This window comes from Phascolarctos cinereus, unplaced genomic scaffold (assembly GCF_003287225.1).
Source record: "Phascolarctos cinereus isolate Bilbo 61053 unplaced genomic scaffold, phaCin_HiC Scaffold_4;HRSCAF=312, whole genome shotgun sequence".
In the NCBI taxonomy this organism is placed as follows: domain Eukaryota; kingdom Metazoa; phylum Chordata; class Mammalia; order Diprotodontia; family Phascolarctidae; genus Phascolarctos; species Phascolarctos cinereus.
This window is the reverse complement of record NW_027555847.1, coordinates 476,759,590-476,777,781: the sequence shown is the minus strand read 5'-3', so window position 1 is coordinate 476,777,781 and position 18,192 is coordinate 476,759,590. Positions and strand designations below refer to the sequence as shown.

Below are 18,192 nucleotides of genomic sequence, written 5' to 3'. Positions count from 1 at the left end.
CCCTAGAATCCATCAGCACTGACGTGGCAGAAGTGGAGATTATAGAACTGTTTTGCAGAGAATTCAGAGAGAAAGATGCTGGAGAAAGTAAAGAAACAAGTTTACTATTCATTCAGCATCTTCCATCCTGGCCCAATATGGATAGACACTGGGTGCCAATGTTCTACCTTCCATTTCTTCCTCTCAAAGAGAGTTTGATGAGGTGCAGCATTGTTATAGTTGATGGTATTTTGCTGTGTTGATCAAAATTTGCTAATTAATGATTGGTGGTAACCTGAGTGCCCTTTCAAGCTATTACCCATCTCCCCTTCCTCTAAGCCTAAGAAACACTACTCCTCCAACTTTTGAGGTATCTCTCTTCTTCCTTGACATTAAGGGGGAGGGAATATAATTAGAAAGCCATGTTTTCTCCTGTAGTCATAAGTGTTTGAAGCTAGAAATATATATCTGTATATGCAATGAACTGTACCCATCTATCTTCCTCCCCCCACTTTGTTACTGTGCCATCTGCTTCCCATTATCTAAAAGAAAATTAGTGGCCACTAACTCTTGGGTAATTAATGCTATCATTGAGGATAAAAGTTGTGAAAATGGATTGGTCTGGGAAAAGCAGGGGATGCATCTATCCGAGAACCAAGATGCATGTGGGGAGGTGGCAGAGTAATGATTTCTCCTTCCTGCTACCCCCCCCCCACTTCCCACCTCCCAATGGAGTTCGCAAATCTTTTCAGTCACTTGCTGTGTGTATTCATTAGCAAACAGAGAGATTAATAACTTGAAGTGAATTCTAAAATCCCCTGGACTAGATAAACCCCTTGGGGTAGATGAAAGCCAGCTCAAAATGAAGTGCACAGTGAGGGGCTGCCTTCCAGGTAAATCACATGACTATTCTTTTGGCTTCCTTTGTCAGTGTATACATACATTGTTGCTCCCTTCTATCTGTACCTACCCTTTCAGCAGCTTACCAGTGGGTGAGGTTATTTACCTAGTGAAAGATTCCCCTCAGCACCCACACCCATCATCGGTATTTACCTTACAAGTGAAGGCCACCTCCCATGGAATTTCATTACCCTCCCAAGAGGAGAAAGATCTTAAGCCTCTTTGCATGTTGGGGGCACCCTAGATCTCTTTTTACAGATGAATTCCTTCCTTATCGCAGCAAGGCAGTTATTTAGCACAGTGACTTAAACGTTGGAACTGGAGTTAGAAGACCCTAGTTCAGGTATTGCCTCAGACACTAGCCCTCAAGAGGTCACTTTACATCTCTCAGCCTCAGTTTCCTCATTAGTAAAATGGGGATAATAATAGTGCCTACTCCACAAGGTCATTGTGATGATCAGATGAGAGACATAAAACACAACAATCCTATACATATAAATGTTAGTTATTGCACTCACTTTATGTCCCATTCTTTGCTCTCATGAAGAGTGGTTTTAAAACAGCAGCTGTTTTGAAAACAGATCCCATCAGAAAATAGGTTCATTCTTTCTCTGTAGCACATGGCTATGCTTTTCCTGAATTTGCTTCTGATGGGACCTCTCAGTTTAAATTCTGAGCATGCTAATCACTGATTATTTACAACACACTTAGCACATAATTTGGTCTGCAAGTTATTTCAGTTCCCTCTGACTATACTGGAGTGTGGTTGTTAAATGCTGGCACTTTTGGAATTAATGGAACACTCTATGTCATTACAATAAAAGAAAATTAGAGTTTCTTGAACTTATTTTTTTAAAAAAACTACGTTGATAACTGCATTTCAATAATTGGTTTCCTTTGTAATTTTACACATTTTAAAACATTCTTCTGATAAGGGATCCATAGGCTTTAGTAGAAAAGCTAAAGGGGTCTAAGGCACAAAGGGTTCAGAATTCCTATAGTTCTGCTCATGGTATCAGCCTTGCTGCAGAAGCCGCCAGCCCAGGGTCACCTTGCCCTATGGAGGACTCATATAGCAGAATCATTGCAGCTTTACTGTGGGTGAACATCCTTAGGCTACATCTGGCACACCTGGGGCCACAGCTCCTTTCTGGTTTTTGTCTTAATGCCTTCTGGAAATATATACTTGGCAAATGTTTTAGATGACTCAGGCATATATATGACAGAATGTAGTTTCATGTGTCCCTGGGAAAGAGGAAGGAAGAAGGTAATGCTATCCTTCTAGATATGGCTCAAGGCACTTCTAGTGTTTCTATCAACAGCAGCATACTTCCTTAGGGCTTGGGGAGACCCTACACTGCACAAAATGGGAAGACATCAAAGGTATCACCACTATATAAGAAAGCATGATACAGTAAACTTAATTCTAAGCTCACAAAAAGGAGAACAGATTAACAAGGTGTCTCTAGCTCACAAAATGGTTTGCAATAGTTTTCATTAAAAAATGAAGACACCTCTCTCAGTGTTATTAAAACAGGAATTTTTACCCTGGGCTTTGTGAAGTTGGTGTTTTTTTTTTTTTTAAACCTTTTGCTATAATTGTGTTTCAATATGATTGGTTTCCTTTGTCACCCCATGTATTTTCTTTTATGGATTTAAAAACATTATTCTGAGATATTCACTGGATTGCTGAAGGGGTCTATGACACAAAAAAGGGTTAAGAACCCCTGTATTAAACATCATCTGTTAAAAAAAAATCTTCACAAAGAACATTTCAGCAACGCACAATGGAGAATCTTATTTTCCTGCCTATGATTTGTTTCTTCTTTATGCTGAGGTATTGTTACTGTTTTTATATAAATGATAGTCTTATTCTGGGACTTAAAAAATGGATACCTTTTTTTCTCTTATGGGTAGCAATTCATAACCTTACGACTGACTTTTTCTGTTCTAGTTCCATGGTTCCTAAATCTGAAACAAAAGTTTTCTGTTTCACAACTTAAGAGTGGAGCTTTTGTTCTCTTTAAGAACCAGAGGCCTGATTGGATTAAATCTTTATTGAAATGATTGCCTGGGGAGGCTGGAATACCTCTCCTCAAAACAGGTTTCACAATATTAAACAACATTCGTGGAAGGAGAAGGCACACCCCCCCCCTCCCCGAACTCACCCATACTGTACATGTCCCTGCAAACTCGTTTGTGTTTATTTAGCAAAGTTTCTCAAAAGAATCCAGCCTCTGCATTAAGGTTAATGAATTAGTCATCCTCATTACTGGCCAGAGCATTTCACTGTTTGAGGCCTTATGAGTAACATACAGTAGTATGTAAAGCATCCAGTAAGTACTACAAAATGTGGCCATTTAATGCACGTTATAGGAAATGACTCAGGTTTGGCTATCCCCACATTCACTAGGCCTTTCCCCAATTATACTATGTTAAACAAACAAAACCCAGAAAAAACCCAGAAACTGTATTTTAGGAGCACTGTTTTTACTTCTAAACAACATAAATGAAACAGTACCTTCTGGCAAGGATTTAATAACTTTATTAGTTTAAATTGAAGATCACTGAATCATAGGTCTAAAGCTGGGAGGGAACTCAGGGATCATTTACTCCAATGCCCTCATTTTATGGATGAGGAAAATGGAGGACCAGAGAAGTTTGTGACTTGCCCAAGGGAACTTAGGTAGCAAAGCTGGCATTGAACTGGGGGTCTCTAGCTCCCAAGTCCACTGTGAGAGTTCATTACTCTTTCTACTGTACCTTGTTATCTCTCCCACCTGTCTCCCTAATTGTCACTTACTCTTTCTGTCCCTTTGCATGAGAAAACAAGTACAATAATCATAATCACAGTCATGTGTTGTCTTCCTCTAGCAGAATGTAAGATCCTTGAGGACAGAGGATTTTTTATATTTTGGTTCCTTGTGCCTAGAACAGTGTTTGGCACATAACAGGAGCTTAATCAGTGCTTATTGATTGATTGATAGGTGACTAGGAGGGTGGTGGCCTCAATAGAAATAGGAAAGTTTGGAAAAGGAGTTTTAGAGAGAGAATAATAAATTCCATTTTGTATATAATGTGTTTGAAATCTATGGAACGTCCATTTGGGCATGTCCAGTTGGTTTCTGGTTGGTGATGTAGGACTGTATGACCCTGAGCAAGTCACTTAATGTCTGCCATCCTGTTTTCTCAACTGTAAAATGGGGATAATAATAGCATCTACTTTCCAAGGTTGTTGAGAAGATCAAATGAGATATTTACAAGAAGCTTAACACAGTGCCCGGCACATTATAGATGCTTAATAAATACTTGTGTACTTCTCTTAAGTCCTCCACAGTTGATGAAATTACCAGAAGAGAGGGCATATAGAAAGACCCAGGATTTAATTTTTGGGGCTACCACAGTTATTGGGGGTAGGACATGGGTAATAAAGCAAAGGACACTAGGAAAGCAAAAACTCTTGAATATTGAACTGTAAAGTAAAATTCAACCTGATGCAGGCACTCTGCCTACAAAAATCTAAGTACATCTGGCCTCCATTAATGTACCTCCAGTTATGGAGAACTTAGTATCTTAAAAGACAGGCTATTCCTTTTTTTTTTTTACAGAAAATTCTTTATGTGGAATTTGCCATCTTCATCCTACAATCTCCACCCATTATTCCTCATTCTGGACCCTGGAGCTGCCCAGAGTTCAGGCTTTTTAAAAATAATAACCTTTGCCTTCTAAGTCTTCTCTTCTCCAGTTTCAACATACTAAGTTCCTTCAAATATTCCCCATATGACATTTTTTTTTCTTTAGATCCCTCAACATCTTGTCATCATTCATTGGCTGTTCTTCAATTGGTTAATATCTCTCCTAAAATGTGGGACTCAAAGTGCACATACTTTTCCAAGCATATGCTAAAGAGCTATTTGTTACTTCACTGAAACTATTGGAAGAACAGGTAATTTTGTGACATTTACAGCGCTTAAAGTAAATATATGGAAAGTACTGCCCCAGGATATTGTACAGGCTGAAAAAAAAATAATAGACTCAATTAAGATTTAAATCACAGGATCACAGATTTAGAGTTGGAAGGGACCTTAGAGACCAACCCCTTAACTCTACTAATGAGCAAACTGAGTTATGGAGAGGTTTAATGACTTACCAAGGGTGACAAAGCTATTGCCTAAGGTGGGATTTGAACCCAGGTCTTCCTGACTCCAAGTCCAGTGCCCTATCTACTCTACCAGCCATTAGAGGATCTGCTAGATAGGAACTGCTTCCCTTGACAGAATGCTCACAGCAACGAGATCACAAATCCATTTAGGTATTATCAATAAGAACCTTTGGTCCAATAGCTAGCACAATGCCTTGCACAAAGCAGCCAATAACTGTTAAGTTGAATCATGATGAATTGTTGATGTTGTCATTTCAGTTGTGTCCAAATCTCTGTGACCCCATTTGGGGTTTTCTTGGCAAAGATACTGGAGTGGTTTGCCTTTTCCTTTTCCAGCTCATTTTAGAGATGAGGAAACTGAGGCAAACAGGGTTAAATGACTTGCCAACGGTCACACAGCTAGTAAGTGTCTGAGGCTGTATTTGAACTCAGGAAGATGAGTCTTTCTGACTCTGGTGCTCTATCAACTGTGCCACATAGCAGTCCATGAGGGATCATAATTCCCCACAAAATATTCCTCCAGATCACTGTCAGAAACAATACTAGGCTGGAAGGATCATTTATTTTACCTAGGATGGCAGCCATTTATAAACCAAGAAATAAGGCTAAATTGTCTTCCATACTCTGTTATGACTTTCTCCTCTTCCCTGCCCCTCCACTAATTTTTTTTTTGAGAGGACTATTCATTCAATTATTTATTTATTTATTTTGAGTGCAAGGTTAGGAACAAATACCCATCCACCTCCCTCCTCTAATGATTGGGCTGTATTAGCTCACCTAGGGCAATCCTTTCCTATTTCTTGGCTGGAAATGTAAGAAAATGCAGGAAAAGACTTAACAAACTGCCTGCCTACTTCGTCTACCCAGGTTTATCTGTTTGGGAAGGAAATTAGCATTTTCAAGGAACTTGTTGCTCTCCCTTATCATTCTCTGCCCTTCTGTCCCTCTGGTCCATGGTCTTCATTCTCTCAGGCTCTCTCTTCAACTTCTGTCCATCCACACTCCCTCCAATTTTCAGAATGAGTTCCTCTCAGTGCCAGGCAGCATGCTGGTGCTAGACCCCTGGGGAAATGAAAAGCTGATTGCTGACAAGTTTTCCATGTGTTTCTTGGGCCTGTCTTTGACATGGAAAAAGTTAAAAAACCAAAACCATTAGGTCATACCAAGTGTTCTCTACAATTTCTTACCTACAATCAAAAATACCACATCCAGGAAGAAAGTATCTTGCTGTTTTTGTCACCATTAGATTGTGTGGTCCTGGAAGAAAAGAACAATGTCTATTGATGATACATACATAGGGAGCAGATGGGGCATTCCTTAGGTACAGAGTTTTGCTGTGGAGTCCCATTGACTTATTCCCTTCAGGGATCAGTGGTGGGTGTGTGTGTGTGTGTGTGTGTGTGTGTGTGTGTGTGTGTGTGTGTGTGTGTGTGTGTGTGTGTGTGTGTGTAAATGTTGTCCTAACTCATTCTGAATTTTGAATGAGTCCCATGGATGGAAAATGAAAAACACAAGCCAAGTTCATTTGATAGCCAGTGGCACTAAATTACCTCAATATTTATGATTTGGTCAATCTTTCTGTTTGACATGTGGTCTCTCACTTTTGAATATGAGTTTTTAAAATAGGATCTGAATTTGTTTAGACAATTTTATGGGCACTGTGAAACTGCAATTGAATTGTGTGACTTTGTTGCAGCAATTCCAATTACAAATAATTGTTGTAAGCTGTGCTATGATGTAGTGGATGCCTCCTATGTTCTCTAGCCTTTTGTTAGATTCTATTTTCTTAGTCTCTGCCTTCATTCCTTAACTAAATAAATAGGTCCTAAGAGTAGCATAATAATGACTATAATATAGGAATGATATTACGCTTTGTTCTTAATTAACTTTGTAACTGAAGAAAATTGCAATATTAGTCAGCCCCCCCCCTTTTTTCTTTTGAAACAGGGACTCATTTATGGTTTTTTTTTTTGTTGTTGTTGTTCAATGTAATGTTGTTCTCTCTGGGCAGCTAGATGGCACAGTAGGTAGAATGCTGGCCGTGGAACCTGGAAGACTAATCTTCCTGATTTCAAATCCAGCCTCAGATACTTATTAGCTGTGTGATCCTGGGCAAGTCACTTCACCCTGTTTGTCTCACTTTCTCAAATGAGCCGGAGAAGAAAATGGCAAACCACTCCGTTATCTTTGCCAAGAAAACCACAAATGGGGTCACAGAGTCAGATACAACTAAAAACCACAATGTCTCTCTAGCATCTAGCTTAGTACTTGGCAAAAGTGAAGCACTTAGTAAATGCTTCTTGAGTGACTGACTGAATATAGGACTTTTCCTATGAAATAAAATGCTCTTTTTATGTTTTGGCACAAAGGAGACCCTTTCCTGTTTTGTGCTGTATATTACCTTTATTTTCCCAGATTCTCAACAGTTGTTAATCGAGATCCCAAGATATACAATGGACGACAAAAAGGGGATGGTATAGCAGAGAAGAAATACAAATACATGAAGATAAAGGTTTATTGTGCAAGTTACAAAAAGCTAAGGCTTTACAAACCATAATCAGGGTGCAATTAAGTTCCTACCTACTCAAGAACTCCCATACCACTGATGGAGGACCACTGATTTTCAAATATTTTCATCTGTTATCTTACTAAGGGTCTTCTAGGACACTCCTTATTCCTTCTCACAAAAAAAAGTTGGGGTTGGGGTGGGGCACGAAGGAATGGAAAGAACTTGAAATAGGTCTTCCACAGTTTGTCTTGCAGGTGCCACCAACAAATAGCTGAGTTGTAAAGATTTGCTCATGGTAAAGAGGTTTGGAAAGATGGAGAGCAGTTTCAAACACAGGCACAATTTTTAGTCTTGCTTTCATAGTTAATTTCAAAGAAGAAAAGTACCTTACCAACTGATGATTAAGTTGTAAAAATACAATCAACTGGACAGCATAACACTATTGGAAATTATGAGGATACACAAATTTTCTATTCTCTGGAAACAAATTAAGTAAATTCTAATTTGCAAACACTAGATTGATCTAGTTGATTAAACATTACAAATATGATGGATTAATTCCAGGATTATTTTAGAATAGTAAAGAAACTAAAGCAATATTAGTCTTCTGAAACTTCCCTATGGAAAAGCTTGAATCTTATTCCATGAGGTTCATTTCTGGAGTGGGAGGCAGTAACTCTTTCTGATCCCTTTTCTGGAAGAATAAAAGGTGTTTATCTAAGAGAATTTTCTAAGCTTATGCAAATGTACATAATGTGAAGTAGCTAGAATTGTGTGGTTGAATGTATCTGAAACTCAACTGTCTCATTTGGTACCCCAAGTGATTAGATAGGGTGATTTTCTGATGAGCACATAGATGGTATCCTTGTGCTACTGCTCTGGGAGGAGAGGATGAGAGGCTAATTTTCCCTATTTCAAAAGGTAAGCAAGCTGAAAAAGGGAAAATGGTTAGGGGAGTAGGTATGGTGACACCTACGTAAATACATCATGGACCTTAGCCAACCCTACAACCTTTAGCTCTCCCACTGTAGCCAGCAGCTGGTTGGTTCACATGGAATCTTTCTTCAAGTCACCCAAAGATTTGGATAAGGGAAAGAATCACTAAGAATAGGATGTCTATCTAATATCCTCCCTCTTCCCCTGTCCACCAAAAGAGAGTGCAAATGGCATGTCAAGATTGGGCTTAGATTTTTGAAAAGAAAAATATCTACCCATTCATAGAATAGAAATAAAACACCCATATAATATACATATATATATCTTTTTTTTTCAGGCTAGATAGGTAGTAGGCTAATTAGGTAAAGCTAAATATTAGCCTAGATAGTAGGATATATATTTTACTGGTATTCAGAAATTGTGTCAAATAGCATTAGTCATTTCTTCACTGAAATAACAAATATTTGGCAGTGCTGGATTTGGATTTCTAAGTGACATCTTCCTTAGAGTTTGGTTTTCACTCCTTCTTTAGTCGTCCTGTGAAGCAATTCATTACCTCAAAGACTTTCATGTATTCACATAGAGCCAATGCCGCGTTGACCGGCAAAAAGCTAAAGGGAATATAAAGACAGAATTTCTTGTTATACTTCGACAGGATACTTTTGTCAGGTCAGGAGAATATAAGTGTCATTTTCTGAAGTTCTGCTTTGCGTAAATTCAGGTACACACATATTGCAAAATTTCTCTCCAGGGAGGTTAGGTATTCTTTTCTTAGATCTGGTCTTCCTACATACCTCAGATCTACCGGGGATTTCTGTATTAGTAGGTCAAGCCATCAGGCAGATAAGTGGCACAGTATGTAGAGTGCCAGGCCTGGAATCAGGAACACCTGAATTCAAATCTGGCCTCAGACATTTACTAACTGTGTGACTTTGGGCAAATCACTTAACCCTTATTGCCTCAGTTTCCTCATCTGTAAAATATGCCGGAGAAGGAAATGGCAAACTACTCCAGTATTTTTGCCAAGGAAACCCCAAATGGGGTCATAAAGAGTTAGACATAACTGAAACTACTCAACAACAACAACAACAACAACAAATCACACCATCCATTGTGTTGCAACTCAGAGGTTGTGTAGTATAGTAAATAGAGCGCTGCACTTGGAGTCAGGAGTCCCACCTTTGACACTTACTAGATTTGAATCCAGGTAATCTGAATGAAAATCTAGTATTCTTTTTATTACATCACTGAAAACCACCAGAGTTCAATAACATTTAGAAAGAAGTATAGGACAAGGTTCTTTTCTTTCTTTCTTTCTTTCTTTCTTTCTTTCTTTCTTTCTTTCTTTCTTTCTTTCTTTCTTTCTTTCTTTCTTTCTTTCTTTCTTTCTTTCTTTCTTTCTTTCTTTCTTTCTTTTTCTTTCCCTTCCTTCCTTTCAGTTTTCTTGTACAAAATAGCTAACACAGAAATGTGTTACATGATTGCACACATATAAACTATTTCAGATTGCTTACTGTCTCAGTGAGAAGAGAAGGAAGGATAGAATTTGGAACTCAAAACTTAAAAAAATAACAAATGTTTGCAATTGTTTTTACAAGTATTTGGGGAAAAAAATAAAATATTATCAAAGTCCAAACAAAAAAGAAAGAAAGAAGGGCAGGGCAAAATAAGAATGGATGTTTCGTATAGTAGTAAGAGCAACGGACTTGGAGAAAGTTTCAGGGCTACTAGTCACCAGCTGTGTGACCACTGGCAAGCTATAATATCTCTGAAATTCAGTTTTAGCGTCTCTAAAATGAGGATGGATAAAAATGATCTGTCCGGTGTAAGTCATAGGACTGTTCTTAGGATCAAAGGGAAATGCTTATAAAATGTTTTACAAACCAAAATGCTTCAGATGGGAGGCATTATAATCATCGTTATTAGTATGATGGCTGGTTTTCTCAGGAATATCTAACCTTTGAAGGTTCAGAAATAGAAACTATCAGTTGAGGTTCCCTGCAAATAGAACTCCAAAGATAGTAGTTGCTCAACTTCCACATGGACCTCTCAGGTCATTCACACTGTTGCTACTACGTATGTGGCTGTTCTATGAACAACAACCACAAAAAATAAGGGTAAAAAATTAAGGAAACAGTAGGGCAGAAAGACTCTTGAATTTCAAGTCATAGGAGCTGAATTTGAATTCAAGCTATACTACTTATAACCTGAGTGACCCTGGACAAGTCAAACTATCTGGGCCTCAGTTTCCTCATTGCAAAAATAAGGGTATTGGAATAGATGACTTATTAAGTCCCTTCTAGCTCTTAGTCTATGATCCTATGATCCTTTAAGGGACATGCCAGTCTGTAGCTGTTATTCCTCCAACAGATGAAATTTAAGGAGGAGAGGAGTTAGTAAAGAAGTCTTTTAGCTTTCTAGGTGCCTTAAGAGGTAACCATTTTTGACGAAGGAAAACTTACCTGTCTAGTATTTCAGGTTTTTAATCACTTAGTTTTTTTTCCCACATGTTTAACTCTCTAAGTACCTAATTTACTGTTCAACACTACCTCAGGAACCCCAGAGGACACAGCTTCATTTGTTTAAGGCAGATGTTTTTGAGAGAATCTAAGAGACTGTCATTTACTCAAGACCTCAATAGCCCACTTGAATTTTAACTTGTTCATTGTCATTGTTTGCCAGAAAATGACTCCTTTTAAAACTTCTCTGCTGTGTGTCAATGAATTGGTCAATCAGTCAATTTCCATTATTTAACTCAGTCTGCCTCCATGACCCTGAAACACTGAGCAGGTATAGATGAGAAAATTCCAGCTACCACCCTAGAGGGAGTGCACTGCTACTGCACAATCCCCTTGCCCATAAGCATAAACTCTTATTCTCAATACTAGAAATTTTTAAAAAAGCATTGCATTAATAGACCTTTTTTCTTTTTTTAACAAACCCAATATTTTGTAACTGTTATTACCAGTAAGATGTAAACATGATTTGGCCAGGTGATTGATATATTAGCAGATTAAAAGATATAAAAAGAAGAACACAGAGATTGGCTTACCTTTTTAAAAATAATGCAAAGTATAGAAATCGTGGCATAAACAGGTAAACTTGTTCTTCCAGAATTGCATTCGTTATCTTATCGGCTACATAGTTTGGCTCTAGAATTGGCAACAGTAGAGGATTTCTGGAAAACAGAAACAGTAAGTTAGTCTAACATAAGAATTAGTCAAGGTAGTTTACAGACAGACTATCTTTTATGTTAGATTAAGAAAAGAATCCTTATTAATGGCAACAACAACAACAACAACTAGCATTTATATAGCACTTACTATGTGCCAGGCACTGTGCTAAGTGCTTTACCAATATTATCTCATTGGATTCTTAGAACAACAAAGGTTAAATGACTTGCCCAAGCTCACACAGCTAGTAAGTATCTTTATGATTCTCTGCCCAGAACTCTTTTCACTGCACTACTTAGCTATCGCATTACCTTAGCAACTTATTAAGATATCAGCCATGTACTTATTTCATGTACCTGGTCCAAATATCTCCCTTCAAAATGATATTCCTAAAACTCAGATCTGACCATATCACTCCCCTGTTCATTGTCAAGTGGCTCCCTACTGCTTCTACTATCAAATACAAACTTCTGTTTGACATCTAACTCCAAATTACATCCCTAAGCTTATCATACATTACTCTCCTTTGTGCTTATTGCAGTCTAGCCAAATAGACCTTTTCACTGTTTCTCACGCATGACACTCAACATTTGTTGTTGCTGTTTAGTTGTTTTCAGTTGTGTCTGACTCTGTGACCCCATTTGGGGTTTTCTTGGCAAAGATATTTGAGTGGTTTGCTGTTTCCTTCTCCAGCTCATTTTACAGATGAAGAACTGAAGCAAATAGGGTTAAATGACTCGCCCAGGATCTGAGGCTGGATTTGACTTCTGGAAGATGAGTCTTTCTCCATGTCCATTAATTAGGCCTTTGTACAGGCTGTTTCCCCTGTCTGGAATCCACTCCCTTCTTACTGCAGCTTCAGTTCCTTTGAAACTTCAGCTCAAGTGGCCAGCTCCTAAGAGAAGCCTTGCTATATCCCCTCTCTCCAGCTGCTGGAACCTTCCCACCAAATTACTTTGTATTCACTTGTATTTATTTTGTATCTATTTATATGCATAGATGTTGTCTTCTTGATAAACTATAAGCTCCTTGGGAGCAGGCACTGCATAGTTTTGTGGTTGACTACCTGGCACTTAGCACAGTGTTTGGCACATAGGAGATACTTCATAGATGTTTGTTGGTAAGTGGATATCCCCATCTCTTCCATTTTCTTGGCTTATTCTCTACAAAACTGTGATAAAACAGGTAGAATTTGAAATGGGAAAAATAAAAATTCTAGGTCAATAGCCAGATCTTGGTAAGTAAGAAAATAAAACCAATCTTAAGCCAGTGATTCAGATTCTTTAACTCAGGATGGCTAAAATTGTTACCTGAAAGGGGTGCCTGCTACTTCCGTAGACCTGACAATTGAATACGCATGCTATCCTTATTCAATTCATTTAATAAGCATTTCTGAAGCACCACCTATGTGCCAGGGACTGTGCTATGTGCTGGATATTCAGAAACAAAAATGAAATCCCTTATGCACTCAAGGAGTTTTAATTCTGTTGAGTGAAAGATGAAATAACATGCACAAAGAAGAAAAACCAAACAAACTGTTAATAGGGAGTAGGGCACTAGCAAATGAGAACAATCAGGACAGGCATCAATCACATCCAATGTTGCCATCTGTTGAGCTAAGTCCTAAAGGAATCTAGGTAGAGGTAAAGAGGGAGTAGATTCCAGGTGTGAGGTAGAGTTGCTGCAAAGTCATAGAGACAAGAGAGGCAATGTCATGTACAGGGAACAGCAAACGAGCCAGTTTAGCTTAAGATGAATGTGTGAAATAAAGTAACATATGATAAGCCTGAGAAGTTTGATGGGACCCAGATTGTGAAGGGCTTTCGAAGCAAATGATTCTTATTTTATCCTAATGACAACAGAAAGCATCTGATGATTCTTGGATGGTGGAGTGATATGGTCAGATCTATGTTTTAGAAATATCACTTCAGCAGCTATCTGGAGGATTGATCAGACAGGGAGACCAATTAGGAGGCTATTGTAATAGTCTCAGTGATAGTCAATGAGGAACTGAACTAAGGTAGAAGCTTTAAGTTAAGGAAATAGTGGTGAGAGATGTGAAGGAAGAATTGAGAAGACTTGTAACTGACCTGATAATACATGGAGAGAGGGAAAGTGAATAGTTTAGGATGATTCTGAGTTCTCGGATGAAGGTGATTGGAAGGATGGTGGTGGTGTCCTTGACCAAAATAGGTAATTCAGAAGAAGTATAAGTTAGTGGAAGGAGGAAGGAAGAGAAGATAATTATTTATGTTGAGTTTGAGATGCCTTTAAGACATCTAGTTCAAAATAGGCAGTTGGTGATGTAGGACTGGATTTCAGGACAGATACTCAGACTGGATCTACAGATCTGGAAGTGTCTTTGTAGAGATAACTGAACTCATGGGAGTGAATGGCATCACCAAGTGAGAGGGTGAAGAGAGAGAAAAGTATTCTTGTGTGGGTGGGAGTAGGAAGTAGAAGGTAAGGTGGAATGCTGAGATGGAAATAGGAGGATGGGATGCCATGAAAGTCCAATGAGGATATGAACTGAAATGTTTATAGCAGCTCTTTCTGTAGTGGCAAAGAACTGGAAACTAAGGGGATATCTCTAAATTGGCAAATGGCTGAACAAATTATGGCATATGAATGTTATGGAATACTATTACGTCACAAGAAATGATGAAAAGAATGGTTTCAGACAAACCTGGGAATTGTAGAAGACTAAAGTGAGCAGAACCAGTAGAACAATTTATATAGTAACAATGACACTGTAAAGAAAAAAAAACTTTAAAGGACATGAGAACTCTGATCAAAGCAATGATCATCCATGATTCTAGAGGACTGACCAAGAAATATTCTAACCACCTCCTGATAGAGAAGAGATAGCACAGAATAAGATTTTTTTTTTAACATGGACAATTTAGGAATTTGTTTTGCTTGGTTATACATATTTGTTCTAAGTGTTTTTCTTTTTCTTTTCTTTTTCCAGTGGGTGTGTGTATGAGTGTGTGAGAGGATGGTGGTGGTGAGAGTGAGAGATGGAAAAGAGATTTTTTACAAATTTAAAATAAATTTTGAAATTTAATTTTTGAAATTTAAAATAAAATAAAATTTTAAAAAAGAATACAGAAAAAAGGAACAGTAAGTAAAGAGCTACCAAGAATTACAGAGGTCCCAATGGATAATTGACAGCTGAAAACCTCTTCTCTAAGGCTTAAACATTAAATTTCCTAGAGATTCATAATCTTAGAGATAGAAGGGACCTAAGAGGTCATCTAGTGTAGCTTACTACTCAATGCATGAATCATCTCTGTAATAGTCTGGACAGATGTTCCTCTAGTTGCCACTTGAAAACTTTCAGTAAGCAATTCACAACCTCACAAGGAAATCACTTCCATTATTGGGAAGTTCTAATGGCTAGAGAATTCTTCTTCATACTGAGCTTAAATCACTCTACAGCTTTTAAACACTCATCTTAGTACTGTCCTCTGGAACTTTGCAGAACGTGTAATCTGTTTTATGTTGATATGACAGTAATTCAAAGACAGCTGTCATGTCTCTTCAACATTGTCTTTTTCTAGGCTAACCATCTCCAGTGCCTTCAGTGGATCCTTCTACCCAATGGAGAAAAAGAACACTAGCTTTTGATTCAGAGGATCTGGGTTCAAATCTTGCTTCTTTTGCTTATTATCCACATGACACTGGGCAAGTCACCTCTCCTCTCTGTGCTTCACTTTGCTCATCTACAAAAGGAGAAGGTTGGATTAGATGACCATGAAGGTCCCTCTCAACTCTAGATCTATGATAACATGGTCCTAATTATAGAATCTAGATTGGTTTCAGTTTGCTCAAGTCCATCATAAAATATAGCATGTAGAATTTTAAGCAATAACCTGTACACATAGAGGCAGCTTTGGAGTCAGGAAGACCTGGGTTCAAAAATTTGATTTTTGAAACATACTTGTTTTGTGACTCTGTGTATGTCCCCGAACTTCTCAGTCCCTAAAACTGTAACTTGTAATATTATTGTCAGTTGGCATTGGTAGAGGGAGTTTCCCACTTGGAACTTCCTATATCAATGAAACTTCAAGACAAGACAAAAATACAAGTGGAGTCTGTGCACAGCACATAGGAATACTGCCTTTCTTGTTCTAGAAGTTAAGAAGGCATTAGTTTTTATGGCAGCCGGATCAAATTACTTGATTCATACTGAACATCAAGATTAAAAAGAAAAAGAAAGAAAGAGAGAAAGAAAAGAAGGAAGGAAGGAAGGATGGAAGGAAGGAAGGAGAAGGAAAGAAGGAAGGGAGGAAGAAAGGAAGGAAGAAAGGAAGAAAGGAAGGAAGAAAGGAAAAAAGGAAGAAAGAAAAGAAAGCAAGCAAAAGTCAAATTTTCCTCAGGTTCTATCCTGCCAGCAAGTCACCCGAGGCAACTCTAAGCCATCACAAAAACTCTGCAAAAGCCAGAGTTGAGGAAGGAAAGAAGAGAGGGTGAGAGAGAAGGAGAAACATTCCTAGACCAATTGCTCTTTATCTATAAAACTGAGAACTAATTATATTTTATTAGAAATTTCCTTCAAAATAAAAGTACTCACTCAGTAATACAACCTTCAAACATTCCAGTTTTTATAAAAAATGGACAAACAATTGTTGATTTAATCCCAGTATATCCTTGGGCAAACAATTCAAAACATAAGGACTCAGCAAATCCAAGGGCTGCAAATTTACTCGCACAATAATCTGTGAGAAGAAAAGAACGTTTTAAATTGCACAAAATACAAGTTCACCTTAATTGTTAAAATTGACAGGGTGTGTTTTTAGTTTTCAAATATCTTTATATCTAAGATGTCACATTAATCAAGTGAATTAGCACTGTCTCCACTGGGGAAATCAGAGGGCATAGGGAAGAAGGAATACTGGCAAATGAAAAATAGCCTTTAAGTGAATGAATAAGGGATAGGATGCCTGCAGATTCAGGGATGGGAAAAGTGGCGGCAAACAACTAGGATTATCATACCAATCCTCTATCTTTGCTGGACTCTCTTAATCTACTGAGGGTCCGTACCAAAATGGCGTCCTAGTAATCTCAACCTCTCTCTCCTATCTTATGAGGGATAATGATTGGACTTCCGATTTCAAGTCTTGACTTGACTTGATGGCTTCCTATATGTTTTGTGATGGACGGCAGTTGGACCTATGATTTCACAGATGTAGGGAACTTCCAGGTGAGACAAGTTCTTCTACCACTGCAAGTGAGCACCTTCTCTGCAAAGTATAGACTCAGAGAGTTGCCAAAGCTGTTATTGTTGTTGTTTGACTTTCATTTTTGAAAAGAACCAATGACATCACAGGGTAGATTTAAGTGAGGATTTAAATGCTGCCTCACTCTCCCTTCTAGAGTCACTCCCACTCCCACTGGCAAGTCCAGTGGCAGGGCAAAAGTCAAGATGCATTAGATGACCTCGGTGTCTTCGAAGTCTGACCAGGCTCTAAGTACCCGGCCTATTTCATCCATTGTCATGACCATTGGAACAAATTGTTTTCATCCACCTGTTCTGCCAGGAGAGGTCTTCACATGCTTGAGGTAGATATCCCCCTGATTCACTGATGGGTTTGAGGCCTGTCAGTTACCCTCCACCTGGTTTAGCCCATTTGCCAAGATCATTTTTCTGTGGTGTGGCCTCTGCACATGCAATACCTTCTTCAAGCCGCAGATGAGAATTGGGTGAAGGTAGACACCAAAAGTGGATGAGCAGCCCTGAAAAGGGCTTGGCTAGCCCTCCCACCACAAGTGTGACTTGCCTAGGATAGCTTAGTCAGTCTGTGGCAGAGGCAGGACTTGAACCCAGATCTTTCTTCTCTAAGCTCACCTCTCCATTCACAAGCCATGCTGGCTTTCATTTCTTGTGCAGAATGTGTTATCCATGGTGCTCCAACACTCTTGTGTATAGTCATGTTTCCCTTTCTTACAAATACGTGAAATCTCAATTCACTTGATGGAGAACGTTTCAAAGGGAATAGCAGCTAAGGTGGTTTTCATAGCTTTTCTTTTCATTTTCTTTTTGTTTTTCTTTCCTTTTGTGAGGCAATCTGGGTTAAGTGACTTTCCCAGGGTCACATAGCTAGTATGCATCAAGTTTCTGAAATCACATTTGAACTCAGGTTCTCCTGACTCTGGGGCCAGTCCACTATCCCCTGCACCACCTAGTTGCCCCTCATAGCTTTTCTAAATGTTGCAGTCCTATTCCTTCAGAGTGAAAGGGGAATGTTTTTGCTTATAGAGTATGGCTGGAATGCAGCTGGGGTGTATGGAGTGTTCAGAAAGACTAGCAACTTTGGTGTGAGGGCTTACTGAGCCATTTTCAGGGTTTCTCATCTACCTTTGTTGTCCCCCTGATTCACCCAACTCTTCTCTGTGGCTTCAAGAAGCTGTAGCATGTTCAGAAGCCCTGCTCTGGTAAAAACATCTAGGCAGACAGGCTAAACCAGGTTGAGGGTAACCAACAGACCCTTCATCAGTGAGTTAGGGGGATGTCTACCCTAAGCATGTGA

The 18,192-nt window shown here is 38.7% G+C and overlaps 1 protein-coding gene across 2 annotated transcripts in view; it reads right to left on the bottom strand.

Moving 5' to 3' along the window:
- Positions 1-3,402: 3,402 nt before the first annotated feature.
- LOC110221381 (epidermal retinol dehydrogenase 2) overlaps positions 3,403-18,192 on the bottom strand; it is a 32,257-nt gene continuing 17,467 nt past the window's right edge. Inside the window, exons 5-8 of one of the 2 annotated variants that reach the window (XM_021005954.2) lie at positions 16,236-16,380; positions 11,539-11,664; positions 6,229-6,298; positions 3,403-6,103 (exon numbers count right to left, since the gene is read on the bottom strand). In XM_021005954.2, the coding sequence (XP_020861613.1) occupies positions 6,235-6,298; positions 11,539-11,664; positions 16,236-16,380 (335 nt within the window). In that variant the 3' untranslated portion in view covers positions 3,403-6,103; positions 6,229-6,234. Of the gene's footprint in view, positions 6,104-6,228; positions 6,299-7,538; positions 9,098-11,538; positions 11,665-16,235; positions 16,381-18,192 lie in introns of those variants that run through there. The other variant, XM_021005953.2, reaches the window with a different exon arrangement.